This window comes from Salvelinus fontinalis, chromosome 21 (genome assembly GCF_029448725.1).
Source record: "Salvelinus fontinalis isolate EN_2023a chromosome 21, ASM2944872v1, whole genome shotgun sequence".
NCBI classification, from domain to species: Eukaryota; Metazoa; Chordata; class Actinopteri; order Salmoniformes; family Salmonidae; genus Salvelinus; species Salvelinus fontinalis.
Genome location: NC_074685.1, coordinates 41,252,546 through 41,277,574, shown reverse-complemented (window position 1 = coordinate 41,277,574; position 25,029 = coordinate 41,252,546). Strand labels below are relative to the sequence as shown.

At 44.5% G+C, this 25,029-nt stretch overlaps 1 protein-coding gene across 1 annotated transcript in view; it reads left to right on the top strand.

Annotated features, from left to right (window-relative positions):
• Positions 1-25,029, top strand: part of eeig1b (estrogen-induced osteoclastogenesis regulator 1b) — a 76,344-nt gene that overhangs the window by 40,127 nt on the left and 11,188 nt on the right. Inside the window, exons 3-9 of the mRNA XM_055875242.1 lie at positions 5,381-5,501; positions 6,451-6,480; positions 18,886-19,002; positions 19,448-19,494; positions 19,811-19,983; positions 20,196-20,300; positions 20,760-21,000. Of these exons, the coding sequence (XP_055731217.1) occupies positions 5,381-5,501; positions 6,451-6,480; positions 18,886-19,002; positions 19,448-19,494; positions 19,811-19,983; positions 20,196-20,300; positions 20,760-21,000 (834 nt within the window). The remainder of the gene's footprint in view (positions 1-5,380; positions 5,502-6,450; positions 6,481-18,885; positions 19,003-19,447; positions 19,495-19,810; positions 19,984-20,195; positions 20,301-20,759; positions 21,001-25,029) is intronic.

Below are 25,029 nucleotides of genomic sequence, written 5' to 3'. Positions count from 1 at the left end.
GGGGCTAGCACACTGTCCTCTTCATACTTCCTCTTCTTCAGAGTGTTGCCCTCTAGCTGGCAGCAGCTTGGATCAGTTGAGGGTCAGGGGTCAGACTCCCTGGGCCTCTTTCAGGTGATGGTAACTCTAGAGGTGAGTCAGGTGTCAGTCCTCTGATGCTCTCGTCCTCTTGGAGGGTCATGTCTTCTGGCTGAAAAGACTCCATGGTGGCTAGAAGTGGCTGATTCTACAGCTCTGCTAAAGCAGGTCTTTGACACTATAGAGACATGGAGTAGAATAGTACGTGGAAATGTGTCTTTTACTTTGCTCCCAACCACCAGATACCACAGAAACAGACACACAACAAGTGTCTTGCATGACCTCCAGGGCCACAGGAGCTACTGCCGGCCTAGCCTGGGCCACTGTCTGTTCCAGCTCAGCCCTAGGGACAACGCCATGGTTCCTGGCCACTAGGGCTCTATGACCAGCAGGGGAGGACAGGGGGACTTCTAGGCTGAATGAAGCGACCGACCTCTCTGGGCCCATCTTCTTCCTCCGAGTCAAAGTTGGACTCGTAGCCAGAGTCATAGTCCAAGTCAAACTCCTATTGGTCAGCCACAAAGTGCCTAGTTTAAATAAAGGTTAAATAAAAAAATGAAAGTGCACAACACGCGGAACCATATTGAATTCCACTAGCATTGTAGCAATTCCAAAGATTTTCAAAGTGTTTCAAAAACAACAGGTCTTCTCAGAAGATTTAGGTGGTTATGAAGGGAATGTTGAATCTGGCTAATTCAGAATGTGGAATTCTAGAATGTTTCTGATTGTTTCCATGGCCTTCCAAGCTATGGTTCCTTATGATGCAGGTGATATCACAGTGTTGGCTCGTGACATCATACACAAAACTGCTCAGGCAGGTGCATGTTTTATTGTTACCATGACAACAAAACTGAGTCATGATAAATTACCTTTTTAGAAGAATAAAATATATGTTTTACATCTGGGCTCACTGTCTGTCTGTCTGTCTGTCTGTCTGTCTGTCTGTCTGTCTGTCTGTCTGTCTGTCTGGGGAGGGTGAATAAAGAGAAAGAGAGGAAGATAAAATAGAGGAAGATTGAGCAAGAGAGACAGACACCCCCCCAAAAAGTGGAAAGGGCCTCGCTGACCACAAAACCTCACTCACTATTAATGAACAAGAAACATATAGTTCAGAGCCATTTCTGGCATAGATGGAGGGAGTAGTGAAAGTGAACATTTTCTGATAAAAAGTGTGGCCTCTGTATGGATATACCCTTGTTGTCAGATTGGTAGTGAAGCACCAATACTCTTTTCCTCCTCCTTTCCTCCACTACTGTGATTCATGACTACTGATCTGAAAGGATTCAGTAGTTAAAGGTGATATGTTGGTGTTTGTTGCATACCTCCAATTGTTTGCTCAGTTTCATAGGGAGTGCTAGTTTACAGGGGTCAATAAACATGGTTAACTGCCCTGTACAGGACTTAACACAATTTTAGCCTATGGTCAAACCCTACATCCCAACCTGAGCAGTCCGTTTTGCCACCTTTGGTCTCTCTTCCCACCCCAACGAGAGGTCAGCTCCCGCTCAGTACATTTGATTGACAACTAAGTGTTTGTTGGTAAATTGTGTTGTCAGATTGTCTGTTGGTAAATACAGAGGGTTTTCTCTTTCCGAGTGTTCAGAGTGCACACTGCACTATTTACTGAGACCAGCCATATTCAGCGGGTGTTGCACGTTCATAAATTACATAGTAATTCTGCACTCTGGCACACTCAGATGAGAGTGCTCAGAAATCTGAGTACATAGCCAGAGTGAATTTACGAACGTAGGAGATATGCTAACTGGATAACAGTCGTTCAATTTCAGCATAGCTAGCTGGCAAAGCGGTTCACATTTCTTGCTAGCTAACCAAATGACACCTGCATCTCCAGCTGTAGCCACCGAAAAACCATATGAGGAGAACAAAAATCGGTCAATCGCTCACTCCTCTAACGACATTGCACCTCCCAGAAGCTAGCTAGCTAGTTATCTAACGTTCTGTCTAATGGCTCCGTGTTTTTATCTTGCTAAATAAATAGCCTATTAGCCACGGTATGACTAACTTGTGATCATTGCCCTTGCTAGTAAGGCTTGGAATGTATTGACATTCCAAGCCTTAGTGATATTAATCCGTTTTTGTCCAAAATATTGAGTCATTGAAACTGACAGCGCATCCCATTCCCATAACAACATGTCCTGCTGCACCCATTCCCATAACAATATGTCCTTCTGCACCCATTCCCATAACAACATGTCCTTCTGCACCCATTCCCATAACAACATGTCCTGCTGCACCCGTCCCCATAACAACATGTCCTGCTGCACCCATTCCCATAACAATATGTCCTTCTGCACCCATTCCCATAACAACATGTCCTGCTGCACCCATTCCCATAACAACATGTCCTGCTGCACCCATTCCCATAACAACATGTCCTGCTGCACCCATTCCCATAACAACATGTCCTGCTGCACCCATTCCCATAACAACATGTCCTGCTGCACCCATTTCCATAACAACATGTCCTGCTGCACCCATTTCCATAACAACATGTCCTGCTGCACCCATTCCCATAACAACATGTTCTGCTGCACCCATTCCCATAACAACATGTCCTGCTGCACCCCGTCCCCATAACAACATGTCCTGCTGCCCCCATTCCCATAACAACATGTCCTGCTGCACCCATTCCCATAACAACATGTTCTGCTGCACCCATTCCCATAACAACATGTCCTGCTGCACCCGTCCCCATAACAACATGTCCTGCTGCACCCATTCCCATAACAACATGTCCTGCTGCACCCATTCCCATAACAACATGTCCTGCTGCACCCATTCCCATAACAATATGTCCTGCTACACCCATTCCCATAACAACATGTCCTGCTGCACCCATTCCCATAACAACATGTCCTGCTGCACCCATTTCCATAACAACATGTCCTGCTGCACCCATTCCCATAACAATATGTCCTGCTGCACCCATTCCCATAACAACATGTCCTGCTGCACCCATTCCCATAACAACATGTCCTTCTGCACCCATTCCCATAACAACATGTCCTGCTGCACCCATTCCCATAACAACATGTCCTTCTGCACCCATTTCCATAACAACATGTCCTTCTGCACCCATTCCCATAACAACATGTCCTGCTGCACCCATTCCCATAACAACATGTCCTGCTGCACCCCGTCCCCATAACAACATGTCCTGCTGCACCCATTCCCATAACAACATGTCCTGCTGCACCCATTTCCATAACAACATGTCCTGCTGCACCCATTCCCATAACAATATGTCCTGCTACACCCATTCCCATAACAACATGTCCTGCTGCACCCATTCCCATAACAACATGTCCTACTACACCCATTCCCATAACAACATGTCCTGCTGCACCCCGTCCCCATAACAACATGTCCTGCTGCACCCATTTCCATAACAACATGTCTTATGACTGGGATGACAGACTGTGTTCAAAGGTTGATCTACAAAGTAGGTTTCAGTTGTCTCTCTCTCTCTCTCTGAGCATAATATAAACCGGGCACTACAGTCTGCCTAAGGTTGCATGTGTGTACTGTATGTGTGTTTGTGGAGAGAGAAAAGGACACACTGACCCACTTTCACTGTTCTGCTGCAGTGACTCAGATGGAGAGAATGAAATAAAAAGAGATCGGGACCAATAAGGCAGAGGGCAACCTCAGCAGCTCGCCCACTATCTCAGCATCTGATTCGCTGGGAAACAAATTGATTTGTGATTGACAGCTGAGATTGATGACTGAGGACGGAGTCTTATCTGACCTCCAGGGTTCTTCTGGGAATAGAAGGAGTGGGAGCTGTTCTGAGAAAGACACGGCACATTTGCCGGAAAAAGCAAGTATGAGACAGTTGCACACTATCCAGGAAGTGTTTATTTTACATGTTATATCCCATCGTTAAAGGAAAGAATAGGGGCTACCAAAAACGATATACAAAGTTTTGGTGCGACGTTATCCCACTGACGTTCTGAGAACAATCTAAGGGGACGTTCTCTGGGGGATGTTTGTGTAGTTAGCTGTAAGTTAGCTGGACGTCACTGAGGACCATGTCAGGACCTTTTTAGGACGTTTTCAGGACTTTCATTTTACTAGTCCTTAAGACGTTGTGTGATGGTCCCAAGGGAACGTTCTCTGGGTCCTAAAAGCATCCTCGGCAACGTCCCCAGGACAAACCAGGAAGTAGACAAAACCTCCAGGGGACCATGACACAACATCCTGACAACTTTAGGCGACCATTTTGTGACGACACGGGGACGACCTAACGACTCATTATTGTTTGCAGGAAAACGAAATACTAACATGCTAAATAGTATTCAAAGTAGTATGTACTTGTAGTAGTGATAGTTGAGAAAGTGCATACGCATGCAGTATGCAAGTACTAAACAGGTGGTACACGATTCGGAACACAGCCCTCGTCTCCTCTTGGCAGATGAAAGCAACATTGTTTCAACCTATCCAGTTGTTTCACATCACTCGTGATAAAGAGATCATAAAAGAAAGGAGGCCATTTAAGAGTATTGGAACGCAGCCACTGTCCTCTGGCTTTCTCAAGGCCCCTGTACAAACTGATGGGCATTGAGGCAGGACTACAATGCAGTGATTTTCCACTGGCTGCCTCTCTACACTGTAGCTGTTTCTCGGTGGGCATGGCTCAACAGGAAGGACTTTAGAGAGAGAGGGAAGGAGAGAGAGAAAGAGAGAGGATGGGAAAAGGATTCTTAGAAGCCCTGAGCCCCGAGGCGTTTAGTTACGTAAAAGCTCACTTAGTGACCAGGGACACACTTGAACAGTCACACGCACGCACTTTAAGTTGTGTGGAATCCGACTTTAGGTTTCAATCTTTACTTAGCAGTTGGAGGCAGTAGCATTAAACATTAAAAGTAAGGGGCTTTCCACGCAGCAGAACTCTATATTTGGCAGGGTAATGTATCCGAAGTGTGTAATAGTCCCCTTTCCAACAGCAAAGCAGGTGGTTTTAATTTGCTGTGCTTTTGGTCATGGGTCTTGATTATGTACTGTACAGTAAGCTTTTGCCAGAGGGTGGCCATAAACACAGTTCCAGAAACGGACAATATTGCTAATGATAATGGTATAAGAATAATGATTGATGATGATAATGTTGATGTTGAGGATGATGAAGATCATGATGATAAATATAGTAATCAGGAAAAGTATAATGTTGATGGTAGTGGTGATGACTTCAATGATGTCAATTATGATGACCCAAAAAATGAATTGAAGATGAATGACCCTAACCATCACCGCCCTCTCTCTGTCTGTCTCTCTCTGTCTGTAGGGAGGAGGTCCAACAGAACTGTGTTCGTTGGAAGAAGAAGTTCTCCTTCATCTGTAAGATGAGCGCCAGTCCCACCACTGGAGTCCTGGACCCCTGCATCTGCAGGGTCTCTGTACGCAAGGTAACTACATCTCCCATCAACCCCTGCTATAGTCTTTTACAGTGCCTAATAATGATACTCTACAGGTGACCTTTTCTTAGGGAAAACAACCTACTCAGTGAGAAATAGTTGCCCTGTGTCCTGTCTTTTTAAAATTGTATAGTTATTTCGGGCAACTTTTTCCTCACTGCTTGTCATTGCCCAAGTTCTCTCTCTGCCTCAAAAGTGTGTCATAGGTACATTATTACCTGATACAAGGTAATTCACCTATAATTACTCCTGTGTAAGGCATTCTGTGGTAATGTAAGCCTACTCCCTAACCTTTTACCTCTAACTCTGATGTAAATAAATGAGACCTTCCTACACCTTTCACACACCTACACACTGGATCAACCTTGGCAGGTGTTTTTTCAATGTCTGAAATATGATTAGTTCCCTTAGTTCCCATTCCCAAATCTACACACTGTTGCAGACAGCTTAGATCTGTCTATGGACTCTTTTGTTGCTTGTTGTTTACAATGCTAGTTATAGTACTCCTCTCATTACCATGGTATCAGCAAATATGGGATTGCGAAACATTTCCCTTTCATGTATCAGTAACGGCTGACTGGAGATCAGGGCATGGCTATAATCACACAGCTGCGTATCTGCTATTATGACATGGAGTCCTCAGATCTCAGATCAGTTCATCTGTAGGGAGTGGGGACTCTATGATTCCAACAGTGTAGCATACAAGTGCTCACTGTTAAAGCTACATTCTGTAATACCATTCAGCATGACAAGCTTAACATGATCATTTATAATCAAACTGTTAAAAGAGGAAGGCCTTTGTTTTATTTAGTCTGCTCGTGTTAGAATTCACTTGAAATATGAATTCTAGCTGCTTAACTTTATGTACAATAATAGACTATAGAAGGAAAGAAAGTGTTTGTGCTTCATGCATTTCATCCACTTCTTCTTGTCACTGCAGGAGCTCAAAGGAGGAAAGACGTTTTCAAAGGTAAGACTAAAAAATGTGACATGTCATCCTTTAGCATGCTTCTACTAATGTGGTTTGGTTTCCCTGTTGTGCATTTCTGTACAGTTGGCACACACACACACACACACACACACACACACACACACACACACACACACACACACACACACACACACACACACACACACACACACACACACGTTTGTTTTACTATCCTTGTGCGAACTAAACAATTGATTCCCATTCAAAATCCTATTTTCCCTAACCCCAAACCTAACTCTAATGCTAACCCTAATTCTAACCCTAATTGTAACTCCTAAGCCTAAAATAGTAATTGTGCTTGTTTTACTGTCCTTGTGAGGACTTCTGGTCCCCACAAGGATAGTGGAAACCAAAAACACACACCATATGTACAGTATATCTGAAGCAGATGAGTCAGTGTGTGTGTGTGTGTGATACAGTACATTTTACAGCCCCAATAACAGTAAAACCATTGTGGTTAAAGTCATGTAAAAGGGAATTGGGTCCATAGCTCAAGCCAACTAGTATGACATACATGTGACAAAGCCTTGTGACACAGGATGGGACTTTTGGGGAAGGTGGGGAAAACAGTGCAGTGACGTGGACAACTTATTTCCTTCCTTATTGCTTTTCCAGCTGTAGTGTTTGTGGTTTATAGTGTTTCCACTAGTTGGCAGTAAACTGTGTGAAGAAACCTTTTAGCTCTTCAGTGACCCTGACCTAAGTTTTTAGGTGTGACCCAGTCAGGTGTGACCCTGACCTAAGTTTTTAGGTGTGACCCTGGCCTAAGTTTTTAGGTGTGACCCAGTCAGGTGTGACCCTGCCCTAAGTTTTTAGGTGTGACCCTGCCCTAAGTTTTTAGGTGTGGCCCAGTCAGGTGTGACCCTGACCTAAGTTTTTAGGTGTGGCCCAGTCAGGTGTGACCCTGCCCTAAGTTTTTAGGTGTGACCCTGCCCTAAGTTTTTAGGTGTGACCCAGTCAGGTGTGACCCTGCCCTAAGTTTTTAGTTGTGACCCAGTCGGGTGTGACCCTGACCTAAGTTTTTAGTTGTGACCCAGTCGGGTGTGACCCTGACCTAAGTTTTTAGGTGTGGCCCAGTCAGGTGTGACCCTGACCTAAGTTTTTAGGTGTGACCCTGCCCTAAGTTTTTAGGTGTGACCCTGTCAGGTGTGACCCTGACCTAAGTTTTTAGGTGTGGCCCAGTCAGGTGTGACCCTGACCTAAGTTTTTAGGTGTGACCCAGTCAGGTGTGACCCTGCCCTAAGTTTTTAGTTGTGACCCAGTCGGGTGTGACCCTGACCTAAGTTTTTAGTTGTGACCCAGTCGGGTGTGACCCTGACCTAAGTTTTTAGGTGTGGCCCAGTCAGGTGTGACCCTGACCTAAGTTTTTAGGTGTGACCCTGCCCTAAGTTTTTAGGTGTGACCCTGTCAGGTGTGACCCTGACCTAAGTTTTTAGGTGTGGCCCAGTCAGGTGTGACCCTGACCTAAGTTTTTACGTGTGACCCAGTCTGTGATTGGTCACCTGGTGGACCATTACCAATAGACTCATTTCCCAGATGTGTCATGAAAAGCCATCAGGTTTCGTCATCAGAAACCTCTTAATTTGCCTAGCAGTGGCTGCGATCACATGCAACTTTAAATGGAGATCATGCAAGTTAACAAACATGTTGTCACATGGTTATCGAGCTAGCAATCCAGCGAGACAAGGTAGAATATCATAACTAGAGCTAGATAAAGCCCGGTAGAATAATATACTTGTTGAACATAGCTATAGCCATCAGTCTTGTGTGTTTTCATGGTCATCGCTCACTGTTAAGTTTGTCAAGATCACGACTTTAGCGTTAGGGTCCTTCTTAAATTGCGGTAGCATTTGCTTACCTTGCCTTTGCAGCCATGAAAAACACTTTAAAATGACAAATAGTTACAGATCATACATGTTTTTGTTTATGTCGAACTGATTATCAATAACACAACATAATGCAAGTCCTTTATACTGCAAACCCGTATGTTTATGCATTGTTTAAAGTGCTTAGGGAAGGCAAATTGTCTTGTCTCGGTAGTGATGTGTAGAGTTGTAGTGACATGTTTTGGGGATTTAGAGATATCTATCTATTATTTTGAATGCTAGAAAGTGAACAAATGTATTTAATATCTTGTATTAATAAAAAATAACAAGGCTATTAATAAAATAACTATTTTATTTACTAGTATAGTGTGTCCCTCAGTTTTATGTTATTGGTGTTACCGCCTTGAAAATACTCATTACAAAGATATACAAGGACCTTGAGCATTCTCTCCAGTAGCAAACTGTTATCATGGGAGGGGTCTATAATTATTAGCTAATCACACCTTTTACTATGTCATAAATTTGAAGATTCCATGTCACGCCCTGACCTTAGTTATCTTTGTTTTCTTTATTATTTGGTTAGGTCAGGGTGTGACAAGGGTGGTTTGTTTAGTTTTTGTATTGTCTAGGGGTTTTTGTATGTCTAGGGGTTTTTCTAGTCTAGGTGTTTATATGTCTATGGTTGCCTAGATTGGTTCTCAATCAGAGGCAGCTGTTTATCGTTGTCTCTGATTGGGGACCATATTTAGGTAGCCATATTCCCTGGGTATTTTGTGGGTTGTTATTCTATGTTTAGTTGCCTGTTCTGCACTAGCCGTATTGCTTCACGGTTCGTTTTGTTGTTTTGTTTAGCTCGGTTCACTGTTCTCTCTTTTATTAAAGAGTTATGTTCGCTTACCACGCTGCGCCTTGGTCTCCTCATTAAGATGACGTGACATTCCATTGATAATTTGATGTCTAAATACAAAGTTAGTCCATTTAAATTAAGGGAAATAACATTGTGGGCAAAATTATTAATCATATCACTTTAGGAAATGTTTTTTTTAAAGGATTGATGACCTTAAATGGAGGCCACAAATGCTCAAATCTAAGAAAAATCGAATTGACCAAAAATGTCTCATTGGTGTAATCATCATTGTTGTTACTATTGCTACCGGTGGCACAATGTTATCATAATGGTAAAAACATGTTTAACCTGTCTGGGAACGGGGAACCCCTCGCCAACAGCCAATGAAATTGCAGGGCACCAAATTCAAACAACAGAAATCTCATAATTCAAATTTCTCAAACATACAAGTATTAGACACCATTTTAAAGATAAACTTCTCGTTAATCCAACCACAGTGTCCAATTTCAAAAAGACTTTTCGGCGAAAGCACAACATATCAATATGTTAGGTCAGCACCTAGTCACAGAAAGCATACAGCCATTTTCCAACCAAAGAGAGGAGTCACAAAAAACAGAAATAGAGATAAAATGAATCACTAACCTTTGATATTCTTCCTCAGATGACACCCCCGGGACAACATGTTACACAATACATGTATGTTTTGTTCGATCAAGTTCATATTTATATCCAAAAACCTCAGTTTACATTTGGCTTTGCCTCCAAAACATCCCGTGAATTTGCACAGAGCCACATCAATTTACAGAAATACTCATAATAAACTTTGATAAAAGATACAAGTATTATGCACAGAATTATAGATATACTTCTCCTTAATGCAACCGCTTTGTCAGATTTCAAAAGAGCTTTACAGAAAAAGCAAACCATGCAATAATCTGAGTACGGCGCTCAGAGACCAAAACAAGCCAAACATATACCCGCCATGTTGCGGAGTCAACAGAAGTCAGAAATAGCATTATTGTAACGTTCCTGACCTGTTTTATGTTGTTTTTGTATGTGTTTATGGTCAGGGCGTGTGTTTTGGGTGGGCAGTCTATGTTTTCTGTTTCTATGTTGGTTTTGGTTGCCTGGTATGGCTCTTAATTAGAGGCAGGTGTTTTGCGTTTTCCTCTAATTAGGAGTCATATTTAGGTAGGGTGTTCTCACTGTTTGTTTGTGGGTGATTGTCTCCTGTTTCGTATATGTATGTACCATACGGGACTGTTTGGTTGTTCGTTCGTTTTGATGTAGTCTGTTCCTGTCCGTGAGTTTTACGTTTTAGTTAAGTAAGTTCATGTTCAGGTTTTCGTCTACGTCGTTTTCTTGTTTTGTAAATTTGTAAGTGTTTGTTTTCGTGTTGCCGTCGTTTCGAATAAAAAGATGGCTTATTTCCCTAATGCTGCATTTTGGTCTACTGATCCTTCTCTCCTCTCCTCGTCCAAGGATGAGGAGAACGACAGCCCTTACAATTATAAATATTCAACTGCGTTCCATTGCAATTCTAAAGACAAAGGAATTCTCCGGTTGGAACATTATTGAAGATTTATGTTAAAAACAACCTAAAGATTGATTCTATACATCGTTTAACATGTTTCTACGGACTGTAACGGAACTTTTTTACTTTTCGTCTGGACCTAGTGATCGTGCGTCATGAATTTGGATTTGTGAACTAAACGCGCGAACAAAAAGGAGGTATTTGGACATAAATGGACTTTATCGAACTAAACAAACAATTATTGTGGAACTGGGATTCCTGGGAGTGCATTCTGATGAAGATCATCAAAGGTAAGTGAATATTTATAATGCTATTTCTGACTTCTGTTGACTCCACAACATGGTGGGTATCTGTATGACTTGTTTTGGTGCCTGAGCACTGTACTCAGATTATTGCATGGTGTGCTTTTTCCGGGAAAGCTTTTTTGAAATCTGACACAGCTGTTGCATTAAGGAGAAGTATATCTTTAATTCCATGTATAACACTTGTATTTTCATCAACATTTATGATGAGTATTTCTGTAAATTGATGTGGCTCTCTGCAAAATCACCGGATGTTTTGGAAGCAAAACATTACTGAACATAACGCGCCAATGTAAACTGAGATTTTTGGATATAAATATGAACTTTATCGAACAAAACATACATGTATTGTGTAACATGAAGTCCTATGAGTGTCATCTGATGAAGATCATCAAAGGTTAGTGATTAATTGTATCTCTATTTCTGCTTTTTGTGACTCCTCTCTTTGGCTGGAAAAATGGCTGTGTTTTTCTATGACTAGGTGCTGACCTAACATAATCGCATGGTATGCTTTCGTCGTAAAGCCTTTTTGAAATCGGTGGTGGGATTAACAACAAGTTTATCTTTAAAATGGTGTATAATACTTGTATGTTTGAGGAATTTTAATTATGAGATTTCTGTTGTTTGAATTTGGCGCCCTGCACTTTCACTAGCTGTTGTCAAATCGATCCCGTTTACGGGATTTCATCCATAGGTTTTAAGCTACCATATTTGTTGATTTAGAATGGGAAGATGTACCCCCCCCCCCCCCAAACACACACACAAAAATGATGCTTACTTGTAAACAAAACATTGCTTTATATGTCCTTTGGGTTTCTAGAAATGACTGACACATGGTAATAGCCTCTTTAAAGTGTGTAGACTTGTGCCTTAGAATAAGTTCTGCATTTAGTCTCTTGCCTCACAAGATTTAGTTGGGAAACAGATTGTCCTTTTTGATGTTGATAACAGTGCAAGGGAACTATGAAGCACTCATAGTGTAAAGAGACAGGGTAGAGGCCAAACATGATTCTAGTGATTCTAGTGCTGGTTATTGTGCTGGTGGCCTTCAAGTCTTTATGACACCAGTTTCTTTATGGAAGAGGAAAGTGTGACGACATGGTCACCCATTAGAGAAGGAAGTGTGTGTGTGTGGTTTGGTGTGTGTGTTTATCTGTGTGTGTGTGTGTGTGTGTGTGTGTTAAGGCTGGCTGGATGTTATCATTGGGCTAGTGCTTCCCTGTCCCTCTCGTTTCCTCCATATTTGCTGACCCCGTTCATCCCGGAAGAAGGCACTGCACCGGAATGTCCGCTGAGTCAGCCGAAAGAAAAGGAGAGAAAGTGAGAGACAGAGAGAGGGCATGTGGCATGGGAGGATAGGAGGTCTTTGACCTCTCCAGGCCTGTAGGAGTTTGACACAGAGGGACATAGGGACAAGAGGAAGTACTATAGAAAAGGTCTACTCGTTCTCTGTGTTCTGATGTGTTTGTCCAGTCCTTCTTCCTCTCAATAGTACAGGCCGATGTCTGCCCAACTAACTAACAGTCCTACGTGCCAGACTCATGGCACTCCACCCCAGTGTCTGTCAGAGATATAGTGGCTGTGGGAAGGGACCCCGCTTACAGTTTGTGAATGAAAATGGATAGAATAAGACAAGGTTTCTGATCTGCACGTATGCTTTGAAACCTTGTCTTCTGACCACATAAAAGGAAGGAGTAGGATAATATTTGAGATTCTAGTGTGACTCACAGTTTAGATGACCGGCGAGGCTGTTTGATTATAGCCCCCGAAAGCAGAAGTCTGGGGATATAAAAAAGAAAGGGGATAAAAAGCAACACTGCACTTCTTTTACTGGTAACCATTAGTCAGCCGAACCACAACCAACACAATCATATGATGTCTTGACCATGTTGCTGGACAAAAAATATTGAGAGTGTGTGTGTGAGTGCATTAAGCTCCCTCTCAGTTTTAATGCTGCTTTTTGCTAGAAACTTTATGATCTACCAGTGGTCTTTCCCAGGGGTCACTTGGTCACCAAATGTGTCCTCAAACAGGAGTTACACTTACCTGTAACAATAATAACAATGTGTAAAGTGGTAAAGCGTGGACACTGTATTTGCCTGTCATAAAGATAACTTTACACTGTCATAATAAGCATGACATTACCAATAATAACATCTTATTTTATTTAACTAGGCAAGTCAGTTAAGAGCAAATACTTTTTTACAATGACAGCCTACCCCGGCAACGCTGGGCTAATTGTGCACCGCCCTAGAGGACTCCCAATCACGGCTGGATGTGATACAGCCTGGATTCGAACCAGAGACTGTAGTGATACCTCTTGCACCGAGATGCAGTGCCTTAGACCGATGTGCCACTCGGGAGGTTCTGTCAAGCTATGACACCTAACAACTCAAATACATGTCTTTAATAGACAAGGTTTGAGTTATCTTACACTATAAAACCAAGGCCTAGAAAAGGACTTACAATGAAGTTTCTACCATGGTTTCTGGTTTAACAGTGTCTGATGTGGTCACCATAGGCGACTATGGTGCCTTAATTGTGTAATTATGTCACAAGAGAGAGAGTCATGTGACTTCAAAGGCTCTATGTTGTCAGGGCAACAGCTTAAATAGTAATGTTTACACAAGGTTGAGTTTGTCTGTGTAATGGTTGTGAAAGCTGTCACAATGTTTGGAGCTGCATCTGTTGATCCAGCCATTTTGTATATAAGCTTACAAGATGGCGCCGACAGACTTTGTTTCTAGCAAGGTACTGTTAGACATTGACTGCACTGCTGGAGCTAGAAACACAAGCATTTCGCTGCACCTGCTTAAACATCTGCTAATCTGTGTACTACGTGACAAATAAACTTTGATTCGATTTTTTTCTTTGGAGTGGAACATTCCTTTAAGTTAATAAATTATTCTTATTAAAGATGTATATTATTATAAAGACCTCTGGGACATTTTCTGGAGCAGTTTGGAGATTGATTAAGATTGTAGCGAGAATTAAGTGAGTGGAATCCTGAAAGCTAAACTAATTTATACAGAAGACAACAACTATAAGGAAAAAATATGCTATTGCATTCCTGCTGTAATTGTCTATTAGTTGAACCAAGGGTACAACAGCACCGTACCTGCTAATGGTTTCACTGGCTGGTCACATATTATGTTATGGCATACAGTGCCTTTGGAAAGTATTCAGACCTCTTGACTTTTTCCACATTTTGTTACGTTACAGCCTTATTCTAAAATGGATTACATTTTTTTAAATCCTCAGAAATCTACACACAATAACCCATAATGACAAAGCGTAAAGAGGTTTTTAGAAAATTTTGCAAATGTATTAAAATAAAAAAACACACATACCTTATTTACATAAGAATTCAGACTCTTTGCTATGAGACTCGAAATTGAGGTGCATCCTGTTTCCATTGATCATCCTTGAGATGTTTCTACAACTTTATTGGAGTCCACATGTGGTAAATTCAATTGATTGGACATGATTTGGAAAGGCACACACCTGTCTATATAAGGTCCCACAGTTGACAGTGCGTGTCAGAGCAAAAACCAAGCCATGAGGTCGAAGGAATTGTCCGTAGAGCTCCGAGACAGGATTGTGTCAAGGCACAGATCTGGGGAAGGGTACTAAAACATTTCTAGAGCATTGATGGTCCCCAAGAACATAGTGGCCTCCATCAAGACGACTCGAGGCTGTAATCGCTGAAAAAGTTGCTTCAACAAAGTACTGAGTAAAGTGTCTGAACCAGTCTTTGCTTTGTCATTATGGGGTATTGTGTGTAGATTGATTAGGGAAAAAAACAATTTAATCAATTTTAGAATAAGGAGGAAAGGGGAAGAGGGAGAGGGCTAGGGGACAGGGGGAGAGGCAGTCGTGAGAGAGAGAGGGGGTGGGGAGAGAGGAGGAAAGGGGAGAGGGCTAGGGGACAGGGGGGAGACAGTAGTGAGAGAGAGGGGGGGTGGGGAGAGAGGAGGAAAGGGGAGAGGGCTAGGGGACAGGGGGAGAGACAGTAGTGAGAGAGGGGGTGGTGGGGAGAGAGGAGGGAGAGGGCTAGGGGACAGGGGGGGAGACAGTAGTGAGAGAGAGAGGTAGAGATAATAGTGGGATAAGGGAGAGAGAGAGAAGGTAAGAAGACTGAGAGACATACATGAGGTGAGGGACATTAGTAGGCCCTAATGGAGTGAGAGTATTTACGGTTGGATGACCTCAACAGCCTCCCATGCCAATAGTTATGTAATGGCACATTGGGGGGTGGGGGGGGGGGGGGGGGTGTTAACCCCTCGCTCACTTACCCCCCAGTAAAGTAGAAAGACTGAAATGGCACGCTGAAAGCGTACACTCCATGCTTGATGTGTTTATATGCCCTTGTCTCTATATCTCATGGGTAGCTAGTTTGAAACCATACACACCGAAATAAAACATGCCTTATTACAATGGGGACCAGGTGTGTTAACACCTGACCATGGTACACAGTTTTCATCAAACATATTTGTTAACATCATCTCTCTGTCACTCTTTTTATGTCTCTCTATGTCTCTCTCTCTATGTCTCTCTCTATGTCTCTCTCTCTATGTCTCTCTATGTCTCTCTCTCTATGTCTCTCTCTCTATGTCTCTCTATGTCTCTCTCTCTGTTTCTCTCTCTATGTCTCTATGTCTCTCTCTCTGTTTCTCTCTCAATGTCTCTCTATGTCTCTCTCTCTATGTCTCTCTCTCTATGTCTCTATGTCTCTCTCTCTGTTTCTCTCTCTATGTCTCTCTCTCTATGTCTCTCTCTCTATGTCTCTCTCTCTATGTCTCTATGTCTCTCTCTCTGTTTCTCTCTCTATGTCTCTCTCTATGTCTCTCTCTATGTCTCTCTCTCTATGTCTCTCTCTCTCTATGTCTCTCTCTCTATGTCTCTCTCTATGTCTCTCTATGTCTCTCTATGTCTCTCTCTGTTTTTCTCTCTATGTCTCTCTCTGTTTCTCTCTCTATGTCTCTCTCTCTATGTCTCTCTCTATGTCTCTCTATGTCTCTCTCTCTGTTTCTCAATGTCTCTCTCTCTCTGTCACTCTCTCTGTCACTCTCTCTATGTCTCTCTCTCTATGTCTCTCTCTCTATGTCTCTATGTCTCTCTCTCTGTTTCTCTCTCTATGTCTCTCTATGTCTCTCTCTCTATGTCTCTCTCTCTATGTCTCTATGTCTCTCTCTCTGTTTCTCTCTCTATGTCTCTCTCTCTGTTTCTCTCTCTATGTCTCTCGCTATGTCTCTCTCTCTATGTCTCTCTCTCTCTATGTCTCTCTCTCTATGTCTCTCTCTCTATGTCTCTCTCTCTCTGTCTCTCTATGTCTCTCTTTCTGTTTTTCTCTCTATGTCTCTCTCTCTGTTTCTCTCTCTATGTCTCTCTCTATGTCTCTCTCTATGTCTTTCTATGTCTCTCTCTCTGTTTCTCAATGTCTCTCTCTCTCTATGTCACTCTCTCTATGTCTCTCTCTATATGTTTGTCTCTCTATGTCTCTCTCTCTATGTCTCTCTCTCTATGTCTCTCTCTCTGTTTCTCTCTCTATGTCTCTCTATGTCTCTCTCTCTATGTCTCTCTCTCTATGTCTCTCTCTCTATGTCTCTATGTCTCTCTCTCTGTTTCTCTCTCTATGTCTCTCTATGTCTCTCTCTCTGTTTTTCTCTCTATGTCTCTCTCTCTATGTCTCTCTCTCTCTCTATGTCTCTCTCTCTATGTCTCTCTCTCTGTTTCTCAATGTCTCTCTCTCTCTGTCACTCTCTCTATGTCACTCTCTCTATGTCTCTCTCTCTATGTCTCTCTATGTCTCTCTCTCTGTTTTTCTCTCTATGTCTCTCTCTGTTTCTCTCTCTATGTCTCTCTCTCTATGTCTCTCTCTATGTCTCTCTATGTCTCTCTCTCTGTTTCTCAATGTCTCTCTCTCTCTGTCACTCTCTCTGTCACTCTCTCTATGTCTCTCTCTCTATGTCTCTCTCTCTATGTCTCTATGTCTCTCTCTCTGTTTCTCTCTCTATGTCTCTCTCTCTCTGTCTCTCTCTCTATGTCTCTCTCTCTATGTCTCTATGTCTCTCTCTCTGTTTCTCTCTCTATGTCTCTCGCTATGTCTCTCTCTCTATGTCTCTCTCTCTCTATGTCTCTCTCTCTATGTCTCTCTCTCTATGTCTCTCTCTCTCTGTCTCTCTATGTCTCTCTTTCTGTTTTTCTCTCTATGTCTCTCTCTCTGTTTCTCTCTCTATGTCTCTCTCTATGTCTCTCTCTATGTCTTTCTATGTCTCTCTCTCTGTTTCTCAATGTCTCTCTCTCTCTATGTCACTCTCTCTATGTCTCTCTCTCTATGTTTCTCTCTCTATGTCTCTCTATGTCTCTCTATGTCTCTCTCTCTATGTCTCTCTCTCTATGTCTCTATGTCTCTCTCTCTGTTTCTCTCTCTATGTCTCTCTATGTCTCTCTCTCTATGTCTCTCTCTCTATGTCTCTCTCTCTATGTCTCTATGTCTCTCTCTCTGTTTCTCTCTCTATGTCTCTCTATGTCTCTCTCTCTGTTTTTCTCTCTATGTCTCTCTCTCTATGTCTCTCTCTCTCTCTATGTCTCTCTCTCTATGTCTCTCTCTATGTCTCTCTATGTCTCTCTCTCTGTTTCTCAATGTCTCTCTCTCTCTGTCACTCTCTCTATGTCACTCTCTCTATGTCTCTCTCTATGTCTCTCTCTCTATGTCTCTCTATGTTTCTCTCTCTATGTCTCTCTCTATGTCTCTCTCTATGTCTCTCTCTCTATGTCTCTCTCTATGTCTCTCTCTCTCTATGTCTCTCTCTCTCTATGTCTCTCTCTCTCTATGTCTCTCTCTCTCTATGTCTCTCTCTCTGTCTCTCTCTCCGTCACTCTCTCTCTGTCACTCTCTATATGTCTCTCTATGTCTCTCTCTCTCTGTCACTCTCTCTGTCACTCTCTCTGTCACTCTCTCTGTCACTCTCTCTGTCACTCTCTCTGTCACTCTCTCTGTCACTCTCTCTGTCACTCTCTCTGTTTCTCTCTCTATGTCTCTCTATGTCTTTCTCTCTGTTTCTCTCTCTATGTCTCTCTCTCTATGTCTCTCTCTCTATGTCTCTCTCTCTATGTCTCTCTCTCTATGTCTCTCTCTCTATGTCTCTCTGTCTCTCTCTCTATGTCTCTCTCTCTATCTCTCTCTCTCTGTCTCTCTCTCTATGTCTCTCTCATTATGTCTCTCTCTCTGTGTCACTCTCTCTATGTCTCTCTCTCTCTCTCTCTCTCTATGTCTCTCTCTCTATGTCTCTCTCTCTATGTCTCTCTCTATGTCTCTCTCTTTATGTCTCTCTCTCTCTGACACTCTCTCTATGTCTCTCTCTCTCTGTCTCTCTCTCTGTCACTCTCTCTATGTCTCTCTCTCTCTGTCACTCTCTCTATGTCTCTCTCTCTATGTCTCTCTCTCTATGTCTCTCTCTCTCTATGTCTCTCTCTATGTCTCTCTCTCTCTGTCTCTCTCTATGTCTCTCTATTTCTCTCTCTGTGTGTCTCTATGTCTCTCTCTCTATGTCTCTCTATGTCTCTCTATGTTTCTCTCTCTATATCTCTCTCTCTATGTCACTCTCTCTCTGTCTCTCTATGTCTCTCTCTATGTCTCTCTCTCTATGTCTCTATATGTCTCTCTCTCTATGTCCCCCTCTCTCTATGTCTCTCTCTCTCTCTGTCTCTCTCTATGTCTCTCTATTTCTCTCTCTCTGTGTCTCTCTCTATGTCTCTCTATGTCTCTCTATGTTTCTCTCTCTATATCTCTCTCTCTATGTCTCTCTCTCTATGTCTCTCTCTCTGTTTCTCTCTCTATGTCTCTCTCTCTATGTCTCTCTCTCCCTCCAGCTGGGCTTTGCTGACCTCAACATGGCGGAGTTTGCTGGCTCAGGCTCCACTGTGCGCTGCTGTATCCTCGAGGGCTACGACACTAAGAACACTCGTCAGGACAACTCCATTCTCAAGGTAACCACACACACAAACTCACACGTTCACATGAACTTATCGAAACCCCATGTGCAAAGATTTGTCCTTTGTACACGTGGTGGCGAAACCCAGAGAGCAAGACCATGTTGAGACTTGTTCAGGAATGGTTCAGGTTGAATAAACAGTTTGCCTTCCCACTAGGCATTGGATAGGTATTTGCAGGGCCCCTAAATGGTTATCTGATGGATGAATAGAAAGATATTGCCAGGTGCCCCTCTCTTGGCTTATTTCTAACCTGACTCTTTTATATAGCTTACTCACATACCAGACATACTTTCATTTGACCATAGAAACATTGTATTACATTGAGGAAGTGAACAGTAGTTATTCTACTACAAAGGCTGCAGTGTTTTGTTGTAACTATATACAATGATGTTGATGGTGATTATGTTGATGATGATAATGTTATTACAATTTTTTCTAGGTTACTATTGGAATTACACTTTTGTCGGGGGATCCTTGCTTCAAAACGTGAGTTGGACCTCTGGCGCCACCTTTTGGCCAAAATGTATACCATCAACGTAGCTTGCGAAATAGAGTCTAAAATATAGACTACAAGGAACACTCATAGACCCTCTACCACTGACCTAGTTCTACAAGATTTCCTCCTCTCACTCTCATTCAAACTTTGGTTTTCTTAACCTTTGTCAACTTAGTACTTTTCATTCTCTTAGTACCCTTGGTTGTTTAGTACTACTGTGACAAATATGATCAAATATTACTTCATTAATCTGTGTTTTCAATGCTTACTCTGAACTTAATTACACAATGACCTTTGACCTTCTAGGCCCCCCAGCACAGCCAAGTCCATCTCGATCCCGGGCCAGGACCCCTCCCTGCAGCTGGACTGTAAAGGCGAGGGCACCGATGCCAACTCAAACCCTCCCCCAGGGGGCGTCATCAGGACATCATCAGGACGGCCCCTCAAACCCAGACTCCCCTCAGCTCCCCTCAACTCTGGTACGACAGGCAATCACAGCCAATCACAGCTGACTGTTTACACATTATTTATTTGTATCTATTTAATCGTTTGATTGTCATTTCAATAAGTTGACTCCTGTGTTGTCTATATGGGGTGCCATTTGTAACATGCTACTGTGTATTTTGTAAAAAAGTGTAATTCTGTGCCACAGAAAGCTAACATCATCCTGTGTGTTGTGTTGTGGCTTCAGGTCTACCCGAGCAGTTTGAGCAGAGCCTGCCCAGCCCAGATGAGGTCTTCCACATAGGACACTCCCGGAACTCCAGCTATGCCAGCCAGCAGAGCAAGATATCAGGTCAGTCAGCCTCTTTTGGATTGCCATGTTGTGTATGTTGGTAGGAGACGAGTGAAGTTGCCCTTAGGCGCAGATATTGGGTCTGTTTTGCATTTTCCCCACTAATGGTTAAGGTTAGGTTTTGAGGAGGGGAAGTTTATCCTAGATCTGTACCTAGAGGAAACATCGCACTGGAGCATTTTGACACGGGGCCATAGCTACTCAAGTCAGGGTCTCCATTTGCACATAGATGACATCTTAGCCCTAGACAAACTCAATTAGGTTCTAATTCTGATTTGATCTAAAAGATTCCATGATTTCATGACGGGGGAGGATCATTATGGACAAATAATATCAAGTCTGGCATGGGGTTATATGTCAACCCCATGTGTGTGTGTGTGTGTGTGTGTGTGTGTGTATGTGTGTGTGTGTGTGTGTCTAATTGACTTGTATGTCTTCCCATCCTCCCCTCTCCTCCAGGGTACAGTACGGAGCATTCTCGCTCCTCCAGCCTAACAGACCTCACACACCGCCGTAACACCTCCACAAGTAGTAGCACCTCTGGGGGCCTGGCCACCCCCACCCAGACCCCCCACGCACACGCCCTCGCCAACCCCCACCCCCTTGCAGCAGACCCCCAGACAACCGGAGAGCCGGGCACCAAGTGTGAGAGACCCCCGCGGCCACCGCGGCCCATCCTGCTCTCCAACAGACCCTCCAGGCAAGTTACAGCACACACACACACACACACACACACACACACACACAAATATACACACACATATTTAAGCAATAAGGCCCGAGGGGGTGTGGTATATGGCCAATATACCACGGCTAAGGGCTGTTCTTAATCACGATGCAACGAGGAGTGCCTGGATACAGCCCTTAGAAGTGGTATATTGGCCATATACCACAAAGCCCTGAAATGCCTTATTGCTATTATAAACTGGTTACCAACATAATTAGAGCAGTAAAAATAAATGTTTTGTCTTACCTGTGGTATACGGTCTAATATACCACGGTGGTCAGCCAAACAGCATTCAGGGCTCGACCCACCCAGTTTATAGAAACACACACATCACACATATACACTGATTTTGAAAAGCATTAAGAACACCTTCCTAACATTGAGTTGCACCCCCGTTTTTGCCCTCAGAACAGCCTCAATTCGTCAGGGCATGGACTCTACAATGTGTCGAAAGCGTTCCACAGGGATGCTGGCCCATGTTGACTCCAATGCTTCCCACAGTTGTGTCAAGTTGGCTGGATGTCCTTTGGGTGGTGGACCATTCTTGAGACACACGGAAAACTGTTGAGCTGTAACGGCGGTCCTCCTCCTCTTCATCCGAAAAGGAGGAGTAGTGAGGGAACCAAAATGCAGCGGAGTTTGAAGACATAATTTATTAAAGAATAACACGAAAACACGAACTTGACTAATAAACTAACAAAACAACAAACGGTGTAGACAGACCTGGACGACGGACTCACATAACACGAATAACGCACGAACAGGGAAAATAGCCTACACATAAATTAACTATGAACAAACAAACCGAAACAGTCCCGTATGGTGCGACAAACACTGACACAGGAGACAACCACCCACAACGAACACTGTGAAAACACCTACCTAAATATGACTCTTAATTAGAGGAACGCCAAACACCTGCCTCTAATTAAGAGCCATACCAGGCAACCCATAAACCAACATAGAAACAGAAAACATAGAATGCCCACCCAAACTCACGTCCTGACCAACTAACACATACAACAAACTAACAGAAATAGGTCAGGAACGTGACATAACCCCCCCCATAAGGTGCGAACTCCGGGCGCACCAGCACAAAGTCTAGGGGAGGGTCTGGGTGGGCATCTGACCACGGTGGTGGCTCAGGCTCCGGGCGAGGTCCCCACCCCACCATAGTCAATCCCAGCTTCCATTTCCCCCTATGAATGCCCACCCTCATCTTACCCCCACTAAATCCTTTTGGTAATATCGACACCAGGGGCAGCACCGGGACAGAGGGATAGCTCAGGACAGAGGGATAGCTCAGGACAGAGGGATAGATCAAGATAGAGAGGTAGCTCAGGATAGAGAGGTAGCTCAGGATAGAGGGGCAACTCCGGACTGAAAAGCAGCTCCGGACAGAGAGACAGCTCTGGACTGAGGGGCAGTTCTGAATAAATAGCCGCTCTGGGCTAAGGGACAGCTCATGACTGGCTGACGGCTCTGGACGCTCATGGCTGGCTGACGGCTCTGGACGCTCATGGCTCACTGACGGCTCTGGCAGATCCTGTCTGGTTGGCGGCTCTGGCAGATCCTGTCTGGTTGGCGGCTCTGGCAGATCCTGTCTGGTTGGCGGCTCTGGCAGATCCTGTCTGGTTGGCGGCTCTGGCAGATCCTGTCTGGTTGGCGGCTCTGGCAGATCCTGTCTGGTTGGCGGCTCTGGCAGATGCTGTCTGGTTGGCGGCTCTGGCAGATCCTGACTGACGACTGGCTCTAGCGGCTCCTGACTGACTATCGGCTCTGACGTCTCGGGACAGACGGGAGGCTCTAATGGCTCGGGACAGACGGATGGCTCAGACGGCGCTGGGGAGACGGATGGCTCAGACGGCGCTGGGGAGACGGATGGCTCAGACGGCGCTGGGGAGACGGATGGCTCAGACGGCGCTGGGGAGACGGATGGCTCAGACTGCTCCTGTCTGGCGGAAGGCTCTGGCTGCTCCTGTCTGGCGGAAGGCTCTGTAGGCTCATGGCAGACGGGCAGCTTTGCAGGCTCATGGCAGACGGGCAGCTTTGCAGGCTCATGGCAGACAGGCAGTTCATGCGCCGTTGGGCAGACGGCAGACTCTGGCCGGCTGAGACGCACTGTAGGCTTGGTGCGTGGTGCCGGAACTGGAGGCACCTGACTGAGGACACGCACTTCAAGCCTAGTGCGGGGAGCAGGGACAGGACACACTGACCTCTCGAAGCGCACTATATGCCTGGTGCGTGGTACCGGACTGAGGGCACGCACCTCAGGACGAGTGCGGGGAGAAACAACAGTGTGCACAGGACTTAGGAGACGCACAGGTGGCTTAGTGCGCGGTGCCGGAACTGGAGGCACTGGGCTGGAGACACGCACCATAGAGAGAGTGCGTGGAGGAGGAACAGGGCTCTGAAAACGCACTGGAAGCCTGGTGCGTAGTGTAGGCACTGGTGGTACTGGGCTGGGGCGGGGAGGTAGTGCCGGAAATACCGGACCGTGAAGGCGTACTGGCTCCCTTGAGCACCGAGCCTGCCCAACCTTACCTGGTTGAATGCTCCCCGTCGCCCGACCAGTGCGGGGAGGTGGAATAACCCGCACCGGGCTATGTAGGCGAACCGGGGACACCATGCGTAAGGCTGGTGCCATGTAAGCCGGCCCGAGGAGACGCACTGGAGACCAGACGCGTTGAGCCGGCCTCATGACACCTGGCTCAATGCCCAATCTAGCCCTACCAGTGCGGGGAGGTGGAATAACCCGCACTGGGCTATGCACTCGTACAGGAGACACCGTGCGTTCTACTGCGTAACACGGCGCCTGCCCGTACTCCCGCTCTCCACGGTAAGCCTGGGAAGTGGGCGCAGGTCTCCTACCTGCCCTTGGCCCACTACCTCTTAGCCCCCCCCAAGAAATTTTTGGGTGGTACTCACGGGCTTTTCGGACTTCCGTGCTAGACGCGTCCCCTCATAACTCCGGTTCCCTTCTCCGGTTGCCTCTGCTCTCCTCAGTGCCTCCAGCTGTTCCCATGGGAGGCGATCCCTACCAGCCAGGATCTCCTCCCATGTGTAGCAACCTTTCCCGTCCAATACCTCGTCCCAAGTCCATTCCTCCTTCTTTTTCTGTCCCTTACTCCGTTTACACCGCTGCTTGGTTCTGGAGATTTGGTGGGTGGTTCTGTATGACTAATAAACTAACAAAACACCAAACGACGTAGACGCACCTGAACATAAGAACTTACATATAACGAAGAACGCATGAAACAGGAACAGACTACATAAACCGAAAAACAAACAAACCGAAAACAGTCCCGTGTGGCGCAACGACATACACAGACACCGGAGACAACCACCCACCACGAACACTGTGAAAACACCTACCTAAATATGACTCTTAATTAGAGGAACGCCAAACACCTGCCTCTAATTAAGAGCCATACCAGGCAACCCATAAACCAACATAGAAACAGAAAACATAGAATGCCCACCCAAACTCACGTCCTGACCAACTAACACATACAACAAACTAACAGAAATAGGTCAGGAACGTGACATGAGCGTGAAAATCCCAGCAGCGTTGCAGTTCTTGACACAAACCGGTGCGCCTGGCACCTACTACCATCCCCCGTTCAAAAGGCACTTAAATATTTTGTCTTGCCCAATCACCCCCTGAATGGCACACATACACAATCCTTGTCTCAAATGTTTTAAGGCTTAAACATCCTTCTTTAACCTGTCTCCTTCCCTTCATCTACGCTGATTGAAGTGGATTTAACAGATGACATCAATAAGGGATCGTAGCTTAACCTGGTCAGTCTGTCAGGGAAAGAGCAGGTGTTCTTAATGTTTTGTACACTCAATGTATATTTGTACACTCAATGTATATACAGTACCAGTCAAAAGTTTGGACACACCTACTCATTCAAGGGTTTTTCTTTATTTTTACTATTTTCTACATTGTAGAATAATAGTGAAGACATCACAACTATGAAATAACACATATGGAAT